At 45.1% G+C, this 21,814-nt stretch overlaps 1 protein-coding gene across 2 annotated transcripts in view; it reads right to left on the bottom strand.

Moving 5' to 3' along the window:
• Window positions 1–21,814, bottom strand: part of ELAPOR2 (endosome-lysosome associated apoptosis and autophagy regulator family member 2) — a 105,576-nt gene that overhangs the window by 25,609 nt on the left and 58,153 nt on the right. For both annotated transcript variants that reach the window (XM_068919502.1, XM_068919422.1), the window contains exons 3-10: window positions 13,386–13,581; window positions 12,017–12,164; window positions 9,099–9,185; window positions 6,903–7,008; window positions 6,082–6,234; window positions 4,926–5,014; window positions 1,113–1,293; window positions 179–307 (exon numbers count right to left, since the gene is read on the bottom strand). In XM_068919502.1, the coding sequence (XP_068775603.1) occupies window positions 179–307; window positions 1,113–1,293; window positions 4,926–5,014; window positions 6,082–6,234; window positions 6,903–7,008; window positions 9,099–9,185; window positions 12,017–12,164; window positions 13,386–13,581 (1,089 nt within the window). The remainder of the gene's footprint in view (window positions 1–178; window positions 308–1,112; window positions 1,294–4,925; window positions 5,015–6,081; window positions 6,235–6,902; window positions 7,009–9,098; window positions 9,186–12,016; window positions 12,165–13,385; window positions 13,582–21,814) is intronic.

Genomic DNA, 21,814 nt, shown 5'->3' with positions numbered 1-21,814 from the left:
TTCAGTGACACTACTTCCCACAGGAATTATCAAGCCTGGTGCAATTAAAGAAAAGGAAGGAACTCTGTGTTATGACTCACTCAGCAAAGAGCATATTCATTTTGATGGGCGCTCCAATACAATGGTGATCAGCACAGGAGAAAGACAGGCACGTAACAATACAGGGAGTTTGGCTCACCATTCATCCCATCACACTTTGAATTGCCGACGTTAAAACAAGAAGTCTTCATGTTGCTTGGCAGGATGTTCCACCACTTATACTCAAACCCAAGAGCTGGCTCAGTTCCAGCAGGGCAGGCTTTGCACTCTAGAGGGAGAGAAGGCAGGAGAAGGAAATCACATGGCCAAAGTGCATCTCAAACACAGTGCTTCAAAGAACACAGATATTAGCATTTTACTCTTTGGGATAAATATTGAGCTAAGAAAATAATTCATTTCTTTACAATTAAAAAGCCAATGACTTATCAGGGCCCGAGCATTAAGAAAAATCAGGCCAGTGTTTTACAAACTGAAGACCCTAACCATGGTAACTGATCTGCAACTGATGCCTCGAACCGTACTCCTTTTAGTGGCTTCACCTAAAAATTTGATGATATTGGTAAACAACAATTCCCACAAACTTCTGTAGGTGACTACTGGGTCAGTACATTTCAGAACCAACGAGTCAGACTTTAGGCCAGACAAAGTTGGTAGGGTTCTCAGCTGATAGTACTTAAAATGAGATTTGCACAGGGAAGAACTCAGTGTGGACAGAAGAAAGGACAGAAAGGAAGTACTGACTGAAAATTCTGATTCACTTCTCAGAAACCCTTAAAAATAACCCTTAGGATGTTTATATCAGCCAAGGAACACATGCAGAATGCAGCAGGTCAACTTACAGAAGCAGTCCATGGTAAGAAAGGACTTTTGAGGGAAAACAGACATCCTACTCCTTCTCCCAAATGCCATTCAATAATTATTTTATGGGAAACGAACTCTGGCTTATGGTGATATATCTTTAAAGTGAGCCACATACAAACAGACAACTATCTTTAGGGACACAAGCAATGTCTGTAGGTGACGGACTGCAGTCAAATATTGAAAGGACGCCTTCAGGGGGACAGGTCTCCTACCCTGCGTGCCATCTGAAAACGTGCCCTGTGGACAAGGAGTGCAGGAAGATGAGGCGTTGTTGTAAAAGCCAGGATTGCAGGGTGGACAATCCTTCCTCTCTCCAGAAGGTGGTAGGGTCAACGCATCAGGAAGATCCTCTCTGCAGATCTTGGGCTCTATCCATTTGTACATGATTTGAGTCTGAAACAAGAAGACACTGGACTCATGTGGTGTGTTAGGCAACTGTAGGACTCAAAGCCCCAAACAAGGTCCTCCGTATAAATGAAACTAGGACATTCTGCATGTTTTAGGTCAAATACAGACCTCGCACACCTAGGATAATAAAGGGAAGGGCAGAGAAGGGAACAAGAAGAAACTGGGTTCACAAGCTTGAGAACAGAGCTTGACAGGGGAGATTCCATCTTATGGCATTTGATCCTTGGTGTCAGGGTGCTGAGCACATCCCCCTGCCATCCTCAGTATCCACCCACCTGTGCTCAAAGCTCACCCTCTGGTAAGAGAGAGCTGTTCAAGAAGCATCGGCCACCTTTGAAGCTGTTTGAAAAACAGCTGGAAGAAGTGCCGGTGCAAGCTCAACCGCCGGCTCCTGGGCACTGCATTGAAACTGAGGCTCTCACCACCCCAGGTCCCTGACTAATCTGAGTTGCAGCCATGTGATAGGTGCCACATAGGCAAGCATGGGACTCAGGATGGTGCAACCCATAGAAGAGGGGATTGCTCTGGGGTGCTCCGCAAGATCCTAGGTGTACCAGGGCCAGAGTCACCACACTGTGGGGTCCCTAGCCTTCCAGTGACTCCATGACTACTGAGCAAACCTAGCCAGCAAAGGGGAAGTGACACCCCAGACTCACATCATAAGCACCTAGGTACTGTGAAACTTCGCACTGGGTTATCTGTTGAACATCCATACTAATATGTGTACTGTTACCTGTTGACCATCCTGTTGGTATCCAGAATGTTATCGACTGAGGACATCTGTTCTATTGTCTAACTGCAGTCAGGCATTGATCAGTTGGATAATGAACTAGGAAAGATACAAGAGAGCAAGCCACATACCTCTGGTTTGCACTCGGACTCACCATCAGGTGGCCTGCAGACTCGACAGCCCACCCATCAGCAGGTACAACCCTGATGCGAATTACCAGGGAGAACCCGAATCATCTTGGTGCGGCTCAAGCTTAGTGAGAGCAATCCAGAGAAAACTCTACTGGAGTGGTGGCCCATAAGGACAAGGAAAGGACGAGAGCAGCCATTGTACCATACATCCAAGAATGGCCATTGTACTGTGCATCCGTGGCTTAACCACAGAGCTCTGATATGTGTATTCTATTTTTAGTTATTTACTACACATTTTAGCTTTGTTATACTTGTAGATTGTCTGATGTTAATTGTTTAGTGTTGTCCAGTGTCCATCATATGTGTAGAACCACTTAGCTCTAATAAGTTCTTATACTTGACAAATGATGATCTCTTGAGTTCAGTGCAACTAACCCTGGAATTTGAAGGAATCCCAGAAGCCCCTCTAGTGGTGCGCCACATCAAGCCTGTGCCAGATCGCATACCCCTCTGATCCAGATCCTGACTGTGACCCGTGGACTTGACTTTCCAGCTTGACCTCGGACCTGCCCCACCACTATGGGCTTGTCTGGCGATCATTAGGCTATTGCTGACCCTGGTTACTGTCTCTGAACCTGGCACTTGCAGACATGCTGATTTGATATTGGTCCTGCCTCATCACTATGGACTCGTCCACTAATCTGGACTCTTGGTTGAATATGGTTGCTGGCACTGGATCTGCTTTGCTCACTTTGCTTAAGTACCGTGGGACTGTCCCCACAGTCAGAGGGGCCAATACGTCTGCTTACCTTGCTGTCATGCTTGGCTCATGGTTCCCCTTCCCGTGTTGATCAGCCTGCCTTTGCCATTTTCTACCATTTAATGGATTTTCTGGATTATTGCTGTCTACTTCAGCAGTAATAGGGATGCACAGCATTTAAAACAAAAAGGATCAGGAGTTGGCAAGGTACCCATGTGATTGCACAGAGCCCCAACATGCTGTACACACTGAAGTAATTCCACAGAGGCTGATGTAGGGAAGAAACGGTCAGAGAGTGCCTGCAACCACTCAGCTGAGGGTTGATAAGTCCCACGTTGAACCAATCAGCCTGGGATTTTTAAAGTTGCACATGAACGAAAATCAGTGGGAGTCAAGGGCCTAAACCTCCCAGGGCCCCTTGAGGATCAGCCTAGTGTCATAATCGTCCTTCTACACATGCAGTGGGGACAGCAGAAGGAAGAAGACAATCTAACATCCAGTGAAAAAAACGCCTGTAAGCCTTGGATCAAGACACCTGCAGGCTGGTGCTTTACAGCCATTACTCATCTGAAGAGGGTGTGCAGAGTCAAGCTTTCACCGTGCTATTGTACATGTAGAGAGACGGCCGGAGAGTACTGCATACCCTGACTGATTTGCAGAGATGCAGAGCACTGAGTGGTGAAAGCAGTTCTGAAAACCCAGCCAATACTTGTGCATTTATGACACACATTCTCATTGCAATGGGAAGTGGAAGGGTGTCTGCAGGAAGACCCACTTTATGTTCTGGGGATATCCATCAGTGAAAGGAAAGGCCACTGAGGGAGCAGAAAGAGGGAGCTGAGTGTCACCATTGGGGACCTATTCAAAGCCAGTAAGCCTTGAATCGCACAGATCAGTTACAAAGTAATGTGCAGGAAGCCACAATTAAAGCAGTACCTGGGGGTGTAGGAGTAAATGTTGCTGCTAATTCATTGAGTCATTAAAAGAAGTTAACAGAGCAATAGGCGGTGAGCCATGAGTGGGTTGTGCTGAATGCTGCAGTTACAGAGCCTGCCAGTTCTGGAAGTAAAGTGTTTGAAGCTTTCTTTATTCAAGCACATGTTCAGTTGCACTTTGGAACTGATTGACCAGGAGACCCCAAAATACTCCATCATGCCAGCAAATATTGGGCAAGCAACCACAGGTTTATGGATTTTGACTAACTGACACCCCATCTGGGTCTGAGAGAGATAGGAAAGGTGAGAAATTAGACAAAACAGCCTGACCACGTGCCCACTGTGGGCTTCGTGTCCCAGTGAATGTGAGTTCTTTCTTCAAAACCTGAAGAAGTTCCCATGTGACTGTGGAGCTCTCCAGGTACCCTCACAAGGCAAACATGGTATCTGCAGTCAGGCTCTGATGCTGTACATGGGCACTCCCAGGCTACACCTATACTATTAATTAATCAGATCACGGACTGTTCTTTGATGCTAAAACCACAGAGCATGACACAGTTCGCATCCATGTAGCCAAACTCTTCTTCCAGCCAAAATAGGTGCGGTCATGTCCAATGCTCCCTGTCCCGTGCTAGCTCCTGAGTCACACCTGGGCTTTGCCTGTGATGGGGCATGTGGGCACAAGTCAAAAGTATTCCAGAAAAAATGCTAACAGCTAGAGAGTAGGGTCTACTCCGGGATGGTGCTACAGCCTGTGCCCCAACCATTTTTTTTTAATTTTTTTTATGAGCACAGAAGTAACCCCAGTGACCCAGGCAGACCGATCACAAGTGCAAGGAGCTTAACATTTCACCACAACGGATCCCTTAGGCAGGCCCAGGGTGTGCAAAATCTTACAGATGGATAAATGCTGGAGAGAAAACAGCGGAAGGACATTCCCAAAGCCTCAGAGACATTCAGTCCTGGAAGCAAAATTACAACACAAAGTATTGACCCCCTGCCCTGTTTTCAGATCAAGAGATCACAGTAAGCCCAAAAATAATATCTTGACTTCCACTTACTTTTCCTTCCTTATCACATGGGGTGTGGATCTGGAAAAAGTCTTTGCTTGTGCATGGGGGACGCTCTGTACACTCACTGGATCCCTCATCTAAAACAAAAAGGGTGAAGAATAGTATGTTCAACTGTCAAATGATCCTTGCAAACAAGTATAATGAGCGTGAAATCTGCAGAGAAAAGCAAGCCCGCAGAAAAATACAAAATCAGAATGAAAAATTACGCTCTTAAATAGAGTCTACATGAACTTTCCCCTGAACTGCAGAGGAGAACTGGAAAAATATCAGCTACGCTTGTCCTGTCACTCTGAAATTCATTGATTCAGTATAGCAGGGACCCAAACTCTTACCCCAGTCCTTCATCTTTAAGTAGTAATTTGTGTAGTTTGTCCAAGCATGGAAATAAATTCTCACTCGATAAAGAATGAAAATACTAATCCATTTTAAGTTTTTACAACGCTGGTCCAACTTTTCTTCTCATCAGGTATACTTGCAAAACCCTCATTCACATCCTGACCACAGGCACAAGTCCCCAGGCATTTGCCATAATCTGTGACAGCAAGCATTATGGCTGATAACTTCCTCTTCAAAAACTTTCATTTCAAACAATTTACAAGCAAGAGAATTGAAGACATTCTGATCAGCACATAAAGCATGGATTTTGCCCATTTTACTTCATGATCGCTAGATACATAGGAATGCAGAAGAATTTTGAGACTAGAATTTGCACTAGATCGCCACATCTTCCAGCCACAGGAGAGGCAGGGATGAGCTAGGAGAGCATTCGGAAAACAGATTCCTAGAAATGCCACAAGTCTAAAGGCAGTGATGAGGCTAATTCAGGAACCACCAAACAATAAGAAAAATTACCACGAGAGGGCACAGTACGACTGCTGTTATCACTCAGAAGAAATGCACACTTTGAAGTCACAAAAGATCTGGATATCCTTTTTGCAAGTGTACGTGGCCTTGGCCAAAATCCAGTGCCCTCTACAGCTTTTAGGAAGCTTCATCTTCATTTCCACATTACTTCCACTCCATTTTGCTTATTAACCGGAAGCCAAACTTTGTTGTTGGATCGAGCAGTTCTTGTGTTTGCACACAGAAACAGGGTGAGCTCATGACCTTACTTTCCTGGTTTTAACCCATTTGATTTATGTACCTGCATAATACGTTTCTTCTTTACACTTGGTGCACTCTCTAGCTCCTTTCTCAGAGTAAGTATTTCTTGGACACACTTGGCAGCTGGATGAACCCGGTTTGTCACTGAAGGTACCAGGTTTGCATGGGAAGCATTCAGACGTATATGCAACTCCTGTAAGGTAAATACAGGTAACGCACTGAGAAGCGGAGAGGTACGCTCCATAACTACTGCCTGCCTGCTTATCTGGAAAAGCAGACAAGCTGGATAACACACTGGATTAAAAATCACATACTTTCTCTGCTCAGTTTAGACCGTTTGGTCTTGATGACTTAAGCTTTAGGTCTTCAATCTTTGCTCCTCAATGCAAGGCTGACCTAATGCAAAAACATCACACAGCACTCCAGGCTTGATTACACTTAAAAATGGACTAGAGTAGGTACTCCATTAATTAAATAATTCAATCAATTCCATAAATAGTGATTTAACTGGCATTGGTCCAGAACAGTTATGTTGTCCAACTTCTCACCAACAGGCTCACCGGTAAACATGATCTTTCTACACTCCATTGAAGTAAACTAGTTGGGTGGTTTTTCCCTTTTCTTCTCTAATTGCTAAAACAGTCTTCTCCAGCAGATGGCATAATTTACCAGGTAAATTAATTTCTCCGCCTTCACCTGACAGCATGAAGTTTTGCTGCTCTTCTTCTACACCTTAGAGAAAACGGGATGAGGGGACCCAAAAAGCACTTTACTGCAGAGGACACAAGCGTAGCAGTGGCATATGCCAAATGCAATGACAAAGGAGCGAGTTCAAGACCTAGAAGGTTAACTACCACTTACCTTCAATTGTGATGTTTTTCACCAGAACTGGTTTTACCACTTTAGATCCCATGAGAATCCCCGTAGTTCTCCAATATAATATATTACTACCCGATTTCAAAGTCACCTGCAAGGATACATATGACAGTTAGCAGGCATCCCTGCACAGAGAAACTCTAGCTACGTATTCAAATGTAGTAAGACGGTTTGTTTTTAAAGCTTTGAGATTCACTTTTATAAAAAATAAAAACAAAAACACCCAAGAGGACCCAGGTAGAAAATCCAGGCTCTGAAGTGAGTTCCAGTTAGAGACAAGGCTTTACATCAAGATTTGCCTGCATCTAACCCCATAACATCACGATCAGTAAGCTAGCACAAACCAGGAACATCCCCAGCAGTAGTCCCATACCTCCTGCTCATTTCTGACTCAGAGCAGTGAAACAGATGGGGAAGAATGATCCAGGCCCGAAATCCTTTGACCTATATGTCTTCACACTGTGGTCAGTGAGGGGCTGCGCAAACCCCTGTGCTGGTGGTACCAAGGCCAGGATAAGGAGGAGGAGGAAGGCAGTATCACTTCTTTCAGCAGTCAGTGCCTGCTGACTTAAACCCACCTGTATAATTATAGTCCCACTAGCAGCAGCAGGTCTACCAAGACCCTGCCTGGTCTGCAAACTTGTACCATATCTACTAGTCCTGTACAAAACAGTTGCTGCTGCCACAGTTGATACTGGCTCAATGGTGCTTTATCCTAGTCTAGCTATCCGACACAAGAAGAGGGATAACTCTACCACACAAAAGGGTCCTGCCAGAACCATGCGGCTTGTTGATCCAGGAGAAAGAGTCCTAAAGGAGCAACCGAGCAAACAGGCCAGGTAGGTTTGCCCCAGGTGAACGCCAAACTGCATCCCTGCTACAAGCCAGAGGAGGAATCTTCTACCAAAAGCCCAAGCTGCTGCATGTTTCAGTCAGGCCATCACATCAGAAAGAAGAACCCAGGAGTGGTCTACCAGGACAGCTTAAGAGCAAACTTAGGGAAGCAGAAACACAGTGCAGCAAACCAACCAAACACCTACTGTCCATGGGACAGGGGCAATGGAGAGCTGGGATATGCTGGGTGATGGCAGAACCGGGACCGTACCACATTAAGCATCGTGTTGCATCGTGTGGGGCTACCCAACATCAGCTCCGGTGCAGCAGGACTCGGGCATGGTGCGCTGAAAACAGAGTCTGCAGCAGCTGGAAAACTGGGATCAACGGAGCCAGCGTGGCAGGGTTTGCAGTGCAGACAAAAGCCTAGCAGAAAGCCAGCGATGGACTCTAGCTCACAAGTCTACCTTGAAGCCAAGCACCCAAACACCGTTCGTAGTTAATGGAGACAATTGCACCTTTCCTGCTTCTCACCACTGGCAGTACCAGTCCCGGACAAGATGCTCAGATGCCACCAGCCCAAGCGTGGACACTGTTTACATGCTCACCTAGGCTGGTGGCCTGGCCTTGAATCCACTTCTCAGCCTATATTCCTCATCCTCCTGATCTAGCCCCCTGATTTGACTTGCTCCACTCTTGCACCGGAGGTAACAGGCACTGCCAACCAAAGCCAGCTCAGGAATACGCATTATCCTCCAAGAGGCCATGAAAAGTAGAGAGCAGGCTGCTGTCTGTGCCAATGAAAAGTCTTTTCATTCTGGCATTATGTCACCTACGCTGGGCCTTTGCTGGCACAACTCTATGAATTAGGATATGCCCATATAGTGGAAACCTGGCCTCAGCAGGAGCTAGTGAGGAAGACCTAGTCTATGCACCATCAGTGCAGTCACCAAATCCGGTGGCTGGTTCATTTCCACTGAATATAGTATTTTCTGAACACCGGGGAATAATCTCTCGCTCTCACAAGCAAACAACTGTATTAGAAGATTTCAGCTACGATCATGCGGAGGGACTGTGGTGTGCACACTTGCATAACGCTGTTTAGCCTCATAAAGCACTTGATTCAAAGCACAGGGAAATCAAGAGAAAGACCTGCATCTATATCATTTGCTTTAGGATCAGACCCTTAGAGATCTCAGTGGCTTGGCTTGCCATAGCAGGCAAGTTGTGATTATTCAAGCAAATTCACAGGATTCAGCCGTTATTTAATCCCTAGTTAGAAGAAATCACAGACATTTATAAAAATAGGAGAAAGAGCATCATGATGGATTTTTTTTTTACACTTACAGAATGAGAGCCCCATTCCCCATTGTCCGTTAGCTTCACCCACTTGTCTGCTGTGGACTCCATCTCTTTGCACTGGTCGTTTTGTATCTGTTAATCAAAAACATGAGAACGGTCATCACAGTTAGATGCGTCTCTCTGTCAGCATAGCAACTACTGGTGGGGAATGATAAGATTCAGCTTTGTTCCTATTGTCTATGTTTTTAGGACAGCAGCTGCCTTATTTGTGGCAAAAAACCTTTCAAAATGTGCTCGTAGCTTAGCAGTGCATCAGATGACAGCACCTCTGATGTAGTGGGAAAAAAGAGCAGGGGGAGGACACCCTGGCCTTCTCCTCTCATTATCTGGTCACATTTTGGCCTTGTCTTGGAGGTCTCCTCCTTCTCCTGAGCCCACCAGGACTCAGTTCTCTCAAACCCTGGATGTTACCATGGGCCTCTAAATCGAGGAGGAGTTAGGAATGGACAGGTCGAAGCCGGAAGACAAACTGCTTTCTCTGACAAACTACCTGGTGCAGTCAATACATATTAACTTGTTGGCTCCCTGCTACCTAACCTCGACAGAGATGAGAGCGGTGTTATTAAGGGAGAAGGAAAGTGCCACTGAGAATCTCCGCTGGGAAAGCTGCAGGATTTATTTCCCCTTCCCCAGCCCAGCCTAGCGTACCCTTGCAGCCCTCTCCTTACAGAAGTGTTTGCCGCTTGGCCTCAGAGCTTCCCACTTTTTTCTTCTCATAGCTGTCTTTTCTAAAGAAAAAGCATCAACTGCCTCTGAAATATCAGTCCAATTACTTAGCCTTTACACCAACAGGGAGAAAGGATAGTTCAATGCTTTAGGCTGAAATTCAGAAGACCTGAGGTAAAGTCTCCTCAAAGTTATTCCACATCATGCCTGAAGTAAGTTATATAACCCCGTATCCTCCAAAGCATCTATGCACTTAATTCCCACCTGGATCTACAGCTAAGGAAAAGTGCAGCACCTCTGCTGGGACAGCACCTAAATAGCAGGGAGACCCCGAATTATCTTGAGCAATCTGGGCCTCAGCATCTCTGTGCCTCAGTTCCCACCTGCAAATGGAGATAACCTCCACTGGAAAACGGAGAAGAGGGAAATGGATATAGTCTCTTCTCATAAGGTGCAGAGGGCTTAAATATGTAAGGGAGTCTGGGAAGAACAGGCAGAAGCAGCAGTACATATCTAACAGGAAGCGTCCCTGCTTGGTTCCCACATTTGAGGACCACGTCTCATTGCTCACCCTCAGATTTGCCCATAGACCAGCAGTGCAGCCACCTGCATCTGGCGAGCGTGAAAACTTTACCGTTCCCTGGCAACCTGCAGGCCACTGTCAGTGAAATACCACTGCCCAGAGCTAAAGCATCATCATTAAATACATCTAACCACAAAGGCATGCTGGAGAAAGAAATGAACTTTTAGAAGAGTATTAAACATAAGTTTCCATGAAATACTGAGGACCACTAAGAACTATTTGCATGGTGATTTCTACAAAGGAACACTCCATTCACTGGTTCCTGCAAAGGGAATGACAAATTTAAGGAAGTGAATCAGTGGGATTTGGATAAAAGTAATAATCAAAAAGCCATTTTCAGAGCTAGCACTCAGAGAAATAGTATATTTGCTCCTTTGCAGGAACAGATCAGTCAGCCAAGCAACTAGAGTTAGCTAGGAGTCATAATCCTGTTACATTCGTCTGACGGTAAAAAGGGTATTTGCTGCTTTCTGCTGATGAAAAAAGGAAGGACAGTCTAATGTAAACCTGAAAGGGCTGAATAATAGTCTGCACTATTACCAAAGTGCAATAGATTGCACTGATGTAGCAGGAAGAGGATGTCTCCCGCAGGTTATTTTTGTCTTCCTTTCTTGACTTAGTTACTAAGAATAAGGACACTGTGCACTTTTGTCCCAGCTTCATGAAACACATCCCAAACACCAGTTAAGGCCCTGTACTCCTGTGAGCTAGCACAAATAGCATTTTGCAGATGACCACTGGAGCCCAGCAGACAGGGAGAGAGGCAGTAACAGAGGGAATGGAAAATTCCCAGTCCTCTCCTGCTCCGAGCTGCCTGCCATTAAGTTTTTCTTTACCCTGAGCAGCAGATACAACACAGACAGGGAAAGCAATGCAGCTCTGCGAGGGCTGGCACTGGGACCCCCGGCCCGAGGCGACCCATCCTCACGGGCAGCGCCAGGCTGCTTTTCTCCTTTGAGGCCGGCAGGCTGATCAGCAGGGATCCTTTTAGCACTGTGGGTGCCACGTGGCGCAAGCCCAGCCAGGCTGCTCCCATTTCAGAGCTAACTACCCCTAGCCCCGCTGTTTCGCAGTGCAGACCTGACCTCCAAGCCTAATTCCTACCGCAAGGCAGCTGAACTTTTTGGCTCCTTTAAAAGAAGCCAACCATAAAGCAATACGACAACAAGTCTCCAGCCTTTTGTCTCTTCTGCTTTTCCGTTTATCTTAAAGGCTATGATCCAAATTGACCAAAAACTGAAATTTCCATAAATTGCTAATGCCTTGGAGTATCTCAGGTTCCGGTTGCCTTACTTGGAAGAAGTCTCTTTAAACTTCAAGCCCCTTTAAAGTCATCTCACGTCAAACATCGCCAAACTGAAGCATCTACCACCAGCAGCTGTCTTTTAAAAGGCTGGATGGCCACAATCCTAATGTGAAAATCCCAACGCATGGTAAAACAGATCACTTTAGCTTAAGTTTTGAAGCTCAAATAAATGCCAAAAGGCAGGATAAGTGGCAGAAAGAAAAGAAGATTTTTTAAAAAGCTTGTTCAGCAATAACAAGCTGTGGACATATGAGTAATACAAAGGGAGGGGAAAGTTGTTTCTGATAGTCTTTAACTGGACTGAATTATTTTAATATAGGTTTGGATTCATGACAGAAAAGGCCTTACGAAAAACTCAAAGAAGATGTTGTTGTCGATATACTGGTATTCAAAGAAGACAGAACCGGATTTCTTTAGGTGCACCGCGTAGATGAGAGAAACTGTACAGTCATCTCTATTCGACTCGATGTAATTCCCTCGAGGAGTCCACGAAGAGCTGATGAACACAAACAAAACAAGCCTCATTTGAGATCACAGACACTGTGGAGACGTTTCTTAAATTACTATAGAAAAATATATTAGCTAAAAAAGGAGCCAGACTACCACAACGGTTAAATTCACTGCCTCTATCTTTTATTACTGGATTCCCATTTGTTTTTCACATAAAAATATTACCTATCATTAAAAGTGTGCATTGGAAAAGATGATGGTACATGCTAGAAATGTAGGACCCGGCCTGCACAGGAAAGGTTTATTATCCATATGTCCAACATGCTCTGAGTCAGCAGGCTCAGGAACAGCCTTCCCCAAACTCCATGGATCTCTACGCAGGCTATGAAAGTACCTTTTAGCCACATTTAGTACACCACGATCCTTGAGCTTTTCAGCTAAAAGTAAGAGCAGCTCCAGGCTGTACTTAAACTCTGTAGCTGCTGCTGAGCCCTAGGAGGCCATGATGACAGCAAAAGAAACAGCCAGAAATTTTGCTTCCCAGCCGCTCGTGTTTGCCATTACCCTCTGAAGAGCTAAGATAACTAGTTAAGCTGGCTTTGCACTGGTGAGACGGTACAAAGCAACCACGGCAGGGCTGCATTGCATCTGCAGCACTCCCTCTTCTCATCCTCCCTGCTCAGGATCTCTGCACTGTGTGCTTTTATATAGATTTTTACTACTGACAGTAAAACATTTCCCTCTGTCTTTACAGAGCTGTGCTTTGCCTAATGGCCTCGCTTTTATCGAACCCCAGACCGCAGGGACACTGTAGGCTGTTCCCAGGAAGGCACCTTAGAAAGGCCACATCACAGCACTGCTGGATCAACCATTTCCTGTAGCATAAATGACAATTAAAGTTGAGCAAAATCAATGCTCTCAGAGCTGGACTCCTCCTCCAAACCCACACTTAACGCACAGGCCCGTACTACAGGATGTGAGCTGTCTCCATCTAGAAATCAGCATAGGCTGAGTCTAGGCTGGCCTGACCCTACTAGCCAGTACCCCAGGGGGTGCAGACATCATCCTGAGGAGGACTGAAGCCTCCATGTGGGGTAGGGCTGTCTTCCCCACAGTCCTTAGCAAACAGTGGATAATCTGGGCACAAGCGACAGAAGGCTTTTGCTGAGCAAAACCAAGCAGCATGCGAGTCCCGCAGCTCCGCATGTCTAAACCGTTTCAGACTCACCCATCGCCGCATAACACGGATGCGAACAGACTGTCTTACTTGTTGCAGCTGTCTGCTTTATTCTCAGCAGAGCCAACGGCTGTGTCCATGAACGTCGCCACGTTGGAGAACCCTGCTGGCAGCTCATCCCACTCATCAAACTTGATCCCGCTGCCCAGGGAATAGGTCCCCTCCGCACATTTGCTGCACACCTGGTTCTTCATCTCCAGGTACTCTCCAGAGGCACAGGAGAACGCTGAGGAGACAAATAATTTCTAATGCATTGACTGGCAGACTAATCCCCATAATTTCCGTTAATTTTCTGCTGCTTAATTAATTAACAGCAAACTGTCACTAAAGGGAACCAAATGGGAATGACTCAGCCACAGGAACACAATAGTTGATCTACCAAAATTGGCTGCAAAATTGAGAAGTTCACCAGTGTCTGTTTTTTTCACTGACATGGTGGCACAGAAATCAAATCTCAGATAACAGCTTCTGAGTTGCAGCTTGTCTCCATTGGCACGGGCCATTAAAAAAAAAATTCTACCCACAAACTGTGTTCACACAAAGTTGTGCAAATGAGGGCTTGTGACACAGTTCTCCTCTTCTCACTCTCGCTGTTACGTCCCACCTGTTATGTCTTGTACACGGTCAATTGTAACGTAACACTACAATCCTTGGGTAAGAGCTGCAACTCTCATCCAAGATGCTCTCCCCATTTCTCCTCACATGGGCTACCTGCAAACCCTCGAGCATACTGTCTGATAAACCAGGTAGTCCAGGGAAAGATCACCAGCAAGACAGTGTCTAGCAAATGAGGCCTTGACCTTTGATTGGGATGCTATTAAAATGTCACCAGTAAAACAAAGACAGTATTTAACACGTAACTAGGGGAAGCGAAGGTACAGTCACAAAGTGCTTTTTCTACTAATGGCTCTAAAATGACTTACTCCAAGTAATTATATGTCTCTTGTCAGCGTGATGATGTCTCGACCCACTAAGGAAAGATTATTCCCATTATGTAGAGGAAATTCAGAGAGGAGAATGCCTGCTTGCCCCAAGGAGTCCCATGTTTCCGCCAGGAACCATAACTCACGTCCAGAAACCCATTCTGGTACAGATAATCCCGCTTTCCCCTAGTCCAGCCACCACGCCACGTCTCCTCTCAGACTGAACCCCCTGGGTGGCGCTTCGGTGAACACACATGAACACTTGCTGCAGCACATAAGATCTCCCATGTTCCTTGAGGGTTTTTAAACTTAACTGAGCTAGTCTAGCCGAGGTAGGATTTAGGGCAAAGCACATAACTCACATCTCAAGAAACAGCAGGAATTTTTACTGAATGTTTCAGGCGTGCCACGCCGTGCAGTGACGGTTATTTCATAAACTCATTTTGAGAGATACGTCATGAGCTCGCAGTCCAAAAACCTGAGCGCTAGTCGAAGAGGTGAAACTGGCCCAAACAACTACTCCAACTGATGTCCCAGCATGTAAGATTTTGTAGATGTACTGATGTTTATCTAACTGCAGAAAAACTTGTTTGACTGTAAATACTTTGATAAAGAGGTCACTACGTAACAACAAATTCCATCTGAACCCAACCGGCAGTTCAGGCCCTCACTTCTGTGCCAGCTCCCGCCGCACTGCTTTGTGTAATTGTCCTTGACAGGCAACACTGGAATGTAGATAAAAGGTCTGTTTTGATGGAAAGATCTGCCAAAGGGTCATTTTCCCCTCTTGGTTATATCAGTGTACTCTGAATGTGTTCCCGTGCTTTTCAAGCCGACAGGTCTGTTGTTCTAACCCCATCGCTCCCTGGTGACGCACCAAGGAGGAAAGTGGGGAGGAGGCTATTGAGCCCGGACTGCTCTCTTGGCAGGGACAGGTGCTACAGGGAATCCTGCCGCACTGGATTTCAGTGAAAGACCAACAGATATGTTGAAAAAACTACCCTAGGTGGCTAGCAAATGACCTTCTGTAGGCGCTGGTACATGAGAGTGGTACAGCTATCGTCCCACCTGCCTCTCTTTGCAACCTCAGCCCAAGCCATCAGATCTACCAGAACTGAAGTAGGAAGCATCGCTTTTCTTCAGACACACAGACCGTAGGAGCGAGCACTTCCCTCTACGTCTCTCTGAACTGAGACCACATAGAATATAGCCCCTCACCTTAATCATGTAAAGGTGTCCTGATCCACTGGTTAGGAAAAACTTTAGTACCATTAATAAATCCTGCTCTATTTTTCCTTGAAGGGTGCTGAGAGACCTTTGTCATGACATATTCAAATCCTTTATCCGTTCCAACATTTTGTTAAGGAAGTTAAATAGTGAGAAACTGAGAGTATTGCTTAACTATACATTCTAAATTTCTGGCTTTCAAATAAGGAATCAGTATCAGAGAGAATTTCACTGACATAATGAAGACACAGCAGGCAGCAGAACCTCCTCTTCAGCTGGGAGTGAGGTTGAGCAGAGACTATTTCTCTAACTGAGCTAATATCTTTTAACTCTTCGCAGTCTGATCATTTCAGATAGAGATAGGAAAAAAAGTATAGGGGATCAGGCAGGCTGCAAGGCAGGACGCCAACACCCATCGCTCATCTTCCATGGCAGAGATGAGCCTTGCTCTTATTTAGCTGTGAAATTATGTTCTTTCTCTTTTCTAAGAATTTTGTACTTCAAAGGCAGCAGCGCTTCCCGTCAAAACACATACGTCTGCAAGCAAACCAGCTCCGAGCGTGCCAGCTGCTTGCCAGGTTCAATTTGGGGCCGAACGTGGCTAATGGCAACATGAACCACTTTCGACATGGGAACAGATGCATCATTTGGTTTCATTCCAGGCAGCCGGAGGGGGATGGGGAGGAAACACAGCGCACGAAGAGCACAGAGACAGCCTCCTCTCCTTGTGCTGCACAGCTTTCTCTTTTAGTGAAGAGGGAGCCCAAAAGTCAGGCCAATCCCTCTTAAATCCAAGTGACGTCGGTGCCAAATTTGGGCATCCTTCCCAGGCCTTTGGCGGAGCAGGGCACGCTGGGGACAGGCAGGTTGTTGCAGCTCCTGGGGGACCCTACAGAGCATATGTTCCCTGCGATGGGCCAGGAGGCACCAGGCAACGACCAAGCACTGGCTCCTCACCTTGCTCCTTGCTGCTAAATGTCCTTAGCATGTAGCTAAGCAGGGATTCAGGGCTTACCCATGACCACTTGCCCATGGAAAGGATTGCCATTATTGCAGCAGCACTGTGTTGGTGGAAATGGAGCTGGCAAGTTGCTGGGAACGGGAAGGAAGGACAGTGTCACCAAATGGAAGGTTACAGCGAGATGTAAAGATTCCAGAATCCAAATCATATATTTTAGGTGTTTGCTCCAATTTGTCCTCTACTAAAGCCTCCCTCTTGCTTCAAACTCCAGAGGAAAAATCAGTCTCCCCGCTTAAAGGTAGCCTTTGCAGACACCACCTGCCCCCTACCTCCTGAGCCCATCTGCTTAAGCATTGATGCATAATTTTCAGAGAAAACGTGTTTAAACAATAGCTCCCTAGTTGTCTATGCTGTTTCAGAAAACGGAGATAAGGGTGCTGAATCACTTAGGCACTTCTGAACATCTTTCCCAGACTCACATTACTGATCTTGTTTGAACATCACAGCTCTAAAACGCTGTAGGATAAATTTCTAGGATAAATTCCACCAACTGCAAACTTTCACATTGCATCCTTCAACTATGTTTCGGTTGCTACACATCAGCTTACACAGCTGGGTAATGCACATGGCAGAGTGAATTTGATCTTCTGTCTGTGAAAAAATTGCAAGACATCCAACAAGGTTTTGGTTATTTGGCCGATCATGGGCCTTTTTAAAACAAAAAAAAAAACTTGTCCAGAGGCAGTTAGGAACAACACAGCATCCTGTGGTGTTGGTTATACTAGGGCATCTTCAGTAGCTCCAGTGAAGCCAATGGAAATGCTGGTGGTTCGCAGCTGTGGCTTTCTTAAAATAAAGAGAGAAAACATATGTTGTTGTGGTTTGTTCAGGCTATCAGTCTTGGCCACATAAGATGCTGTTAGGTACTGTTAGATATACACTGCCACGTGCGGCCACACACATTCATACATTCATACAAGAAAACTGAGACAGAATTCACTCCATAAAAAACTAGAGAGAGCTAATACCCACTGTTACAACTGTGTAAGTCCTGTCAAATAGACCTCCTTTCACTCTTTAGAAGGATTACAAGTTCCTAATATAAAGGTGACCGAGTGGATGTAAGAGACTTATGCTTTCTACGACAGTTAACTTAGTTTGGCATGCCATTTTGCCTAAAAAAGTAGTACTGCGCAATACTAGCAAAACACACATTAAATGGATGAAGAACTGCCTGAGCAACAGAGCACAAAACAGAACTGTCCCTGGGAAATCGTCACTGAACCGGGTATCAGGGAGCACTTCCGATTGGCATGACGCTAAATCTCATGACCTGCCCCACTGTTATCAGATGCATAGGATGAAACATGCATTACAGGCTAGATGATCTAATACTGAATATAGTTCTGATGCTGCATTTTTAAGAGACCAGTGTGAAAAGAAAGGACTATACGTGCTTTTAGAGCTAAGGATAATGTACTGCAGTGAGAGATTTAAAGGGCTTAGTCTACTTAGTTTATCAGAAGAAGATTGAGAGGCAACTTGATTAATGCATAAGTATCTCCAGGGGGAGAAAACACTGGGTCCTTCTGGACTTTTTAATCAAGCAGAGAACAGCATAAGAATTAGTTTCTGAAAGCTGAAGCCAGACAAATTCAAACTGGAAATAATGCACACATTCTTAAAAGGAAAGATGGCTGATCACTGAAAAAACTGTCATGGGGTAGGATGGACCCTCTGTCTTTTAAATACTTCATACCACAACCGGATACCATATGGGAAAAAACTTCATATCAAATACAAGTTATCAGCCTCAGCAAAGATCTAATTTGATGCATTTTAAGGGATTATGAGGTCAAACTAGCAAATCTAATTAAACCCCTTTTAAATTCAGTGAATCTCCAGTGATTGCATTAGTGTTGCCGTCCTGGGACATGCCATGAACATGGGGCACCTTCCACCAGGAGCCCTGCCTGTTGTGTGCCCGTCTCCAGGGAGTGGATGCAATACACTGCTTTCCAGATCTGATAGCACTTTACAATCGCTTTGCGCACATGGAAATAGCTCCTAAAAAGGAAAACAGACCACAAACAAGCTTGCCTCGTTTAACCTTTCATTGCAAGGCTCCTGGATCAAGTTCTGCCTTTTCAGCTGTGGCTTACCGAAAGATTTCTGTGGACTAGGATCAAAGTTACTTAGCACATTTCTCTTCTAGTAACTGATCCTAACAACCTCACGTTGCTTAGCTTTCTGATGCTGAGGGCTAGGACAAGCTCATTACTTGAGCATGCTTGCAACGACGGAGTAGACACTCACATAAATACTACTACTCTTCTGCTTCTGAGGTTTGAAGCGTGCCTCTAGATGTTTTCATATGTAGAATATCTCTCCGTTATTGCCATCCTGTGAGAGGAATCACAATATCTGTGATTTCTCCAGAAGACCAGTCAAAGCTGCCTCAATATCCTGCACCCTCCAACATCTAACTCAGCCACATAATATCCCAGTTGCTTTTCTCCCTTACACGGCCCTGGCCACTCAGTGTTACACCTTCCCATCTCTTCTGCCCTCAGCTCGTTTCACATCTCACATCACTTGAACCCGCTAATTTTACCTCTTTTGGTCTTCTCAGCAGACATTTTTCTCCACACCATTCTCAGTTTTGTGATATCTAAAACTGTTCCAGCTCTTCTGTCCATTCTGTGTCCATGGAGAGACTATGTGTTTCTTTTCATGTCCTCCTGGCTCCCACAACATTACCTTTTTAAGAGGAGACTCAGGACTGGATTTTGCCAGATTATAACATTAGAAGGGGTAACATGGAGCAATTCTACTTAATTGTGTGAAAATATACTGGAAGGGTAATCTCATACAACAGTTTTTCAGCTCTCTTCCTTCATTCTCTCCCTTCATCATTCATTCGGAGCCCCACTATCTAACGCCTCAGATAAGATGCTGCCATCTCCTGCAGGCAATGTCAGGGCTGAGCTATCTCAGCCTCCTGTGGGCAGATGCGAAAATTGTAGCTCAGAAAGGAAATACGAGGTTGACAGCATCACGCATTTGCCACTCACCTTCAAACAGCTGCTAGGTTCAGCAGATAAACCGTGAGGGAAAGACGTGACCAAGGACAAAGGTTCACATAGAGCCATCTATTTAGTGACACTCTGCGACACTGGGATGCACTGGAGGCGCAAGATGGTACAAAGAACCAACAAAAATAAGGGAGGAGGAGAAAAATAAACAAAGTCCGAAGAAGAGAAAAACTCACTGCTCTACTATTAATGCTTCCTATAATCTCAGCTCGCTTCAGAATGTCTTACATGAATAATTTATACAAGGCTTCTCCAATAAACTGTGAATAATTAATGTTCGTTTTCTTCAGTCATTATATCACAATGTGTTATCAGGAACCAGACTGAATGTTAATTAAAAAAAAAAGAAATCTGTCAAGGCTATTTAGGTTTCAAATGTGTTCACACTGAGAGCTGACCTGGGGAACCTGGGGAAGAGTAACTTTCTGTGGTAGACACTCCTTCTTTTCTTAATAGTATACAGTCTTTCCTTTTCACCCAAGAAATGACAAAATAGAACAGCGTTCCTTCCAGTTCATCCGTTTGACAGCAATAGTGCCATCTTCCCTCTCTGGCCTGGTACATGGGGCAGTTTTACTACCCCTTTTATTTCATCACTTGGCATTTAAAGCTGTGATTTTGGCATGGGACTATTCAATAAACTCATGAGAAAAGTGTCCTCTGCCCTGGCCTGGAAAACATGACTCGAGTTTTACAGGAGACTCACGTCCTTCCGGTGCAGCAACTGGAGGCCAAACAGGAAGCCCTAAGAAATCCCAAATGACTCTTAAAAACTATACCTGAGCAATTGCATCAAATTTTAGGCATACACTGGATTGCAACTGGAGCTCAAATATCAGCTCGGGTGGAAATATCTACATTCAGCACCTAGGTGCTGTAGTCTCAAACCTTGTTTCTTCACATCCCCTGCAACTGATGTGGAAAAAATCTTCATTGTGATTATACCTTCTCTCACATGCACACACACGCACTATGCATCCCTCTCATCTCTCTACCAAACCACAGCAAATCCAAGGTCTTGCCAGCTGCTGTCCTGTTGAAAGAGAAATCAGTGACTCAGAGGAAGCTGTGTTTAACTTATTTAATTACAGTGCATACACAAATAGGGCGAAGAAATCATCAGAAGACACAAAGGCCAAACTTTCTCTTGGAAGTCTCAATACACACACCAACACACAGTTCCCAAGAAGTCTTCCCTGGGAATTCAATTCTGTGGATTCACTGAAAACTCTTCTGCTTTTTTTACTGTTTATCTAAAGAAATCTATACTTCCAAAAGCCAACAGTGTGATTTTTTTCTTTAAAGAAAGTATAGCTCACACATGGAGTAAAAAAAAAAAAAAAACTTGAAAGGTTATTTGTAACACCAGGTTATCTTCAGGGTAACAGTAGGCATTAGGAAACACTGAGGTGGAACTGCCACGGTAAAATGTACCTTAAGCTTCAGTCCAGGTGAGAACCGTAATGCATGAAATCAACAGGACTTAGCTATCTGATTTGAGTTAGGACTGTGCATTAGTGATGCTCCAACGGGAATGGAAGTAAACATCTCTTCCAGTGCTTTGTTAAACCACAGCCTGTTAGCCGCAGTTGGCAAACCATGCCAGCCAGAGCGCTGTGGGTTGTTAAGGCACACGCTCGCCCCGCTCAGCTTCACAGTGGTCCTCAAGAGCAAGAGCCACCGCTGAGCGCTTGTCATCCCTCCCACACCGATGTGCTCTACTGTGAAAGCCTTTCCTTTCCCGCAGGAAAACAGATAAAAAAAAATCTCCCAGGGATACAAAAGCGAATCATACAAAACTCAGCTGCTCAGTCCTGCCGGCCACATGCACAAAAGTAACAAAACACAAAAGTAACCCTGTACGGGACATGACTTTGAAATCTACTTTTCATGCTTCTATTCATTTCAAGTCAGAGGTGGTGGCAGAGCCAGAATTACATACTATTTTTCTCTCAGTCATCAATAATTGACAGGTAGCACATAACAGGTCACGGGCAAAACCTACAGCATGCTGAGCAATGCTCAGGTTCCCTGGATTTCATGCCCACTAAGAATCTCCTCGTTCGCTATCAAGGTTTGAGAGAGCAACTTTCTACAGAAAAGCACAGACTTTTACATGTTGACAGGCAGCTATCGTCATGGGAGTCATAGGACAGCTCAACAGAAAGAGGAATAAGGGGGAAGGTGTTAGTCAACATGAGGGAAGAGGTCAGAATTTACCATTAGAGAGAGCAATGTGAGAGACAGAGGGAT

Source organism: Struthio camelus, chromosome 1 (genome assembly GCF_040807025.1).
Source record: "Struthio camelus isolate bStrCam1 chromosome 1, bStrCam1.hap1, whole genome shotgun sequence".
NCBI classification, from domain to species: Eukaryota; Metazoa; Chordata; class Aves; order Struthioniformes; family Struthionidae; genus Struthio; species Struthio camelus.
The sequence above is the reverse complement of the archived record's forward strand: the minus strand, read 5'-3'. Positions and strand labels throughout refer to the sequence as shown.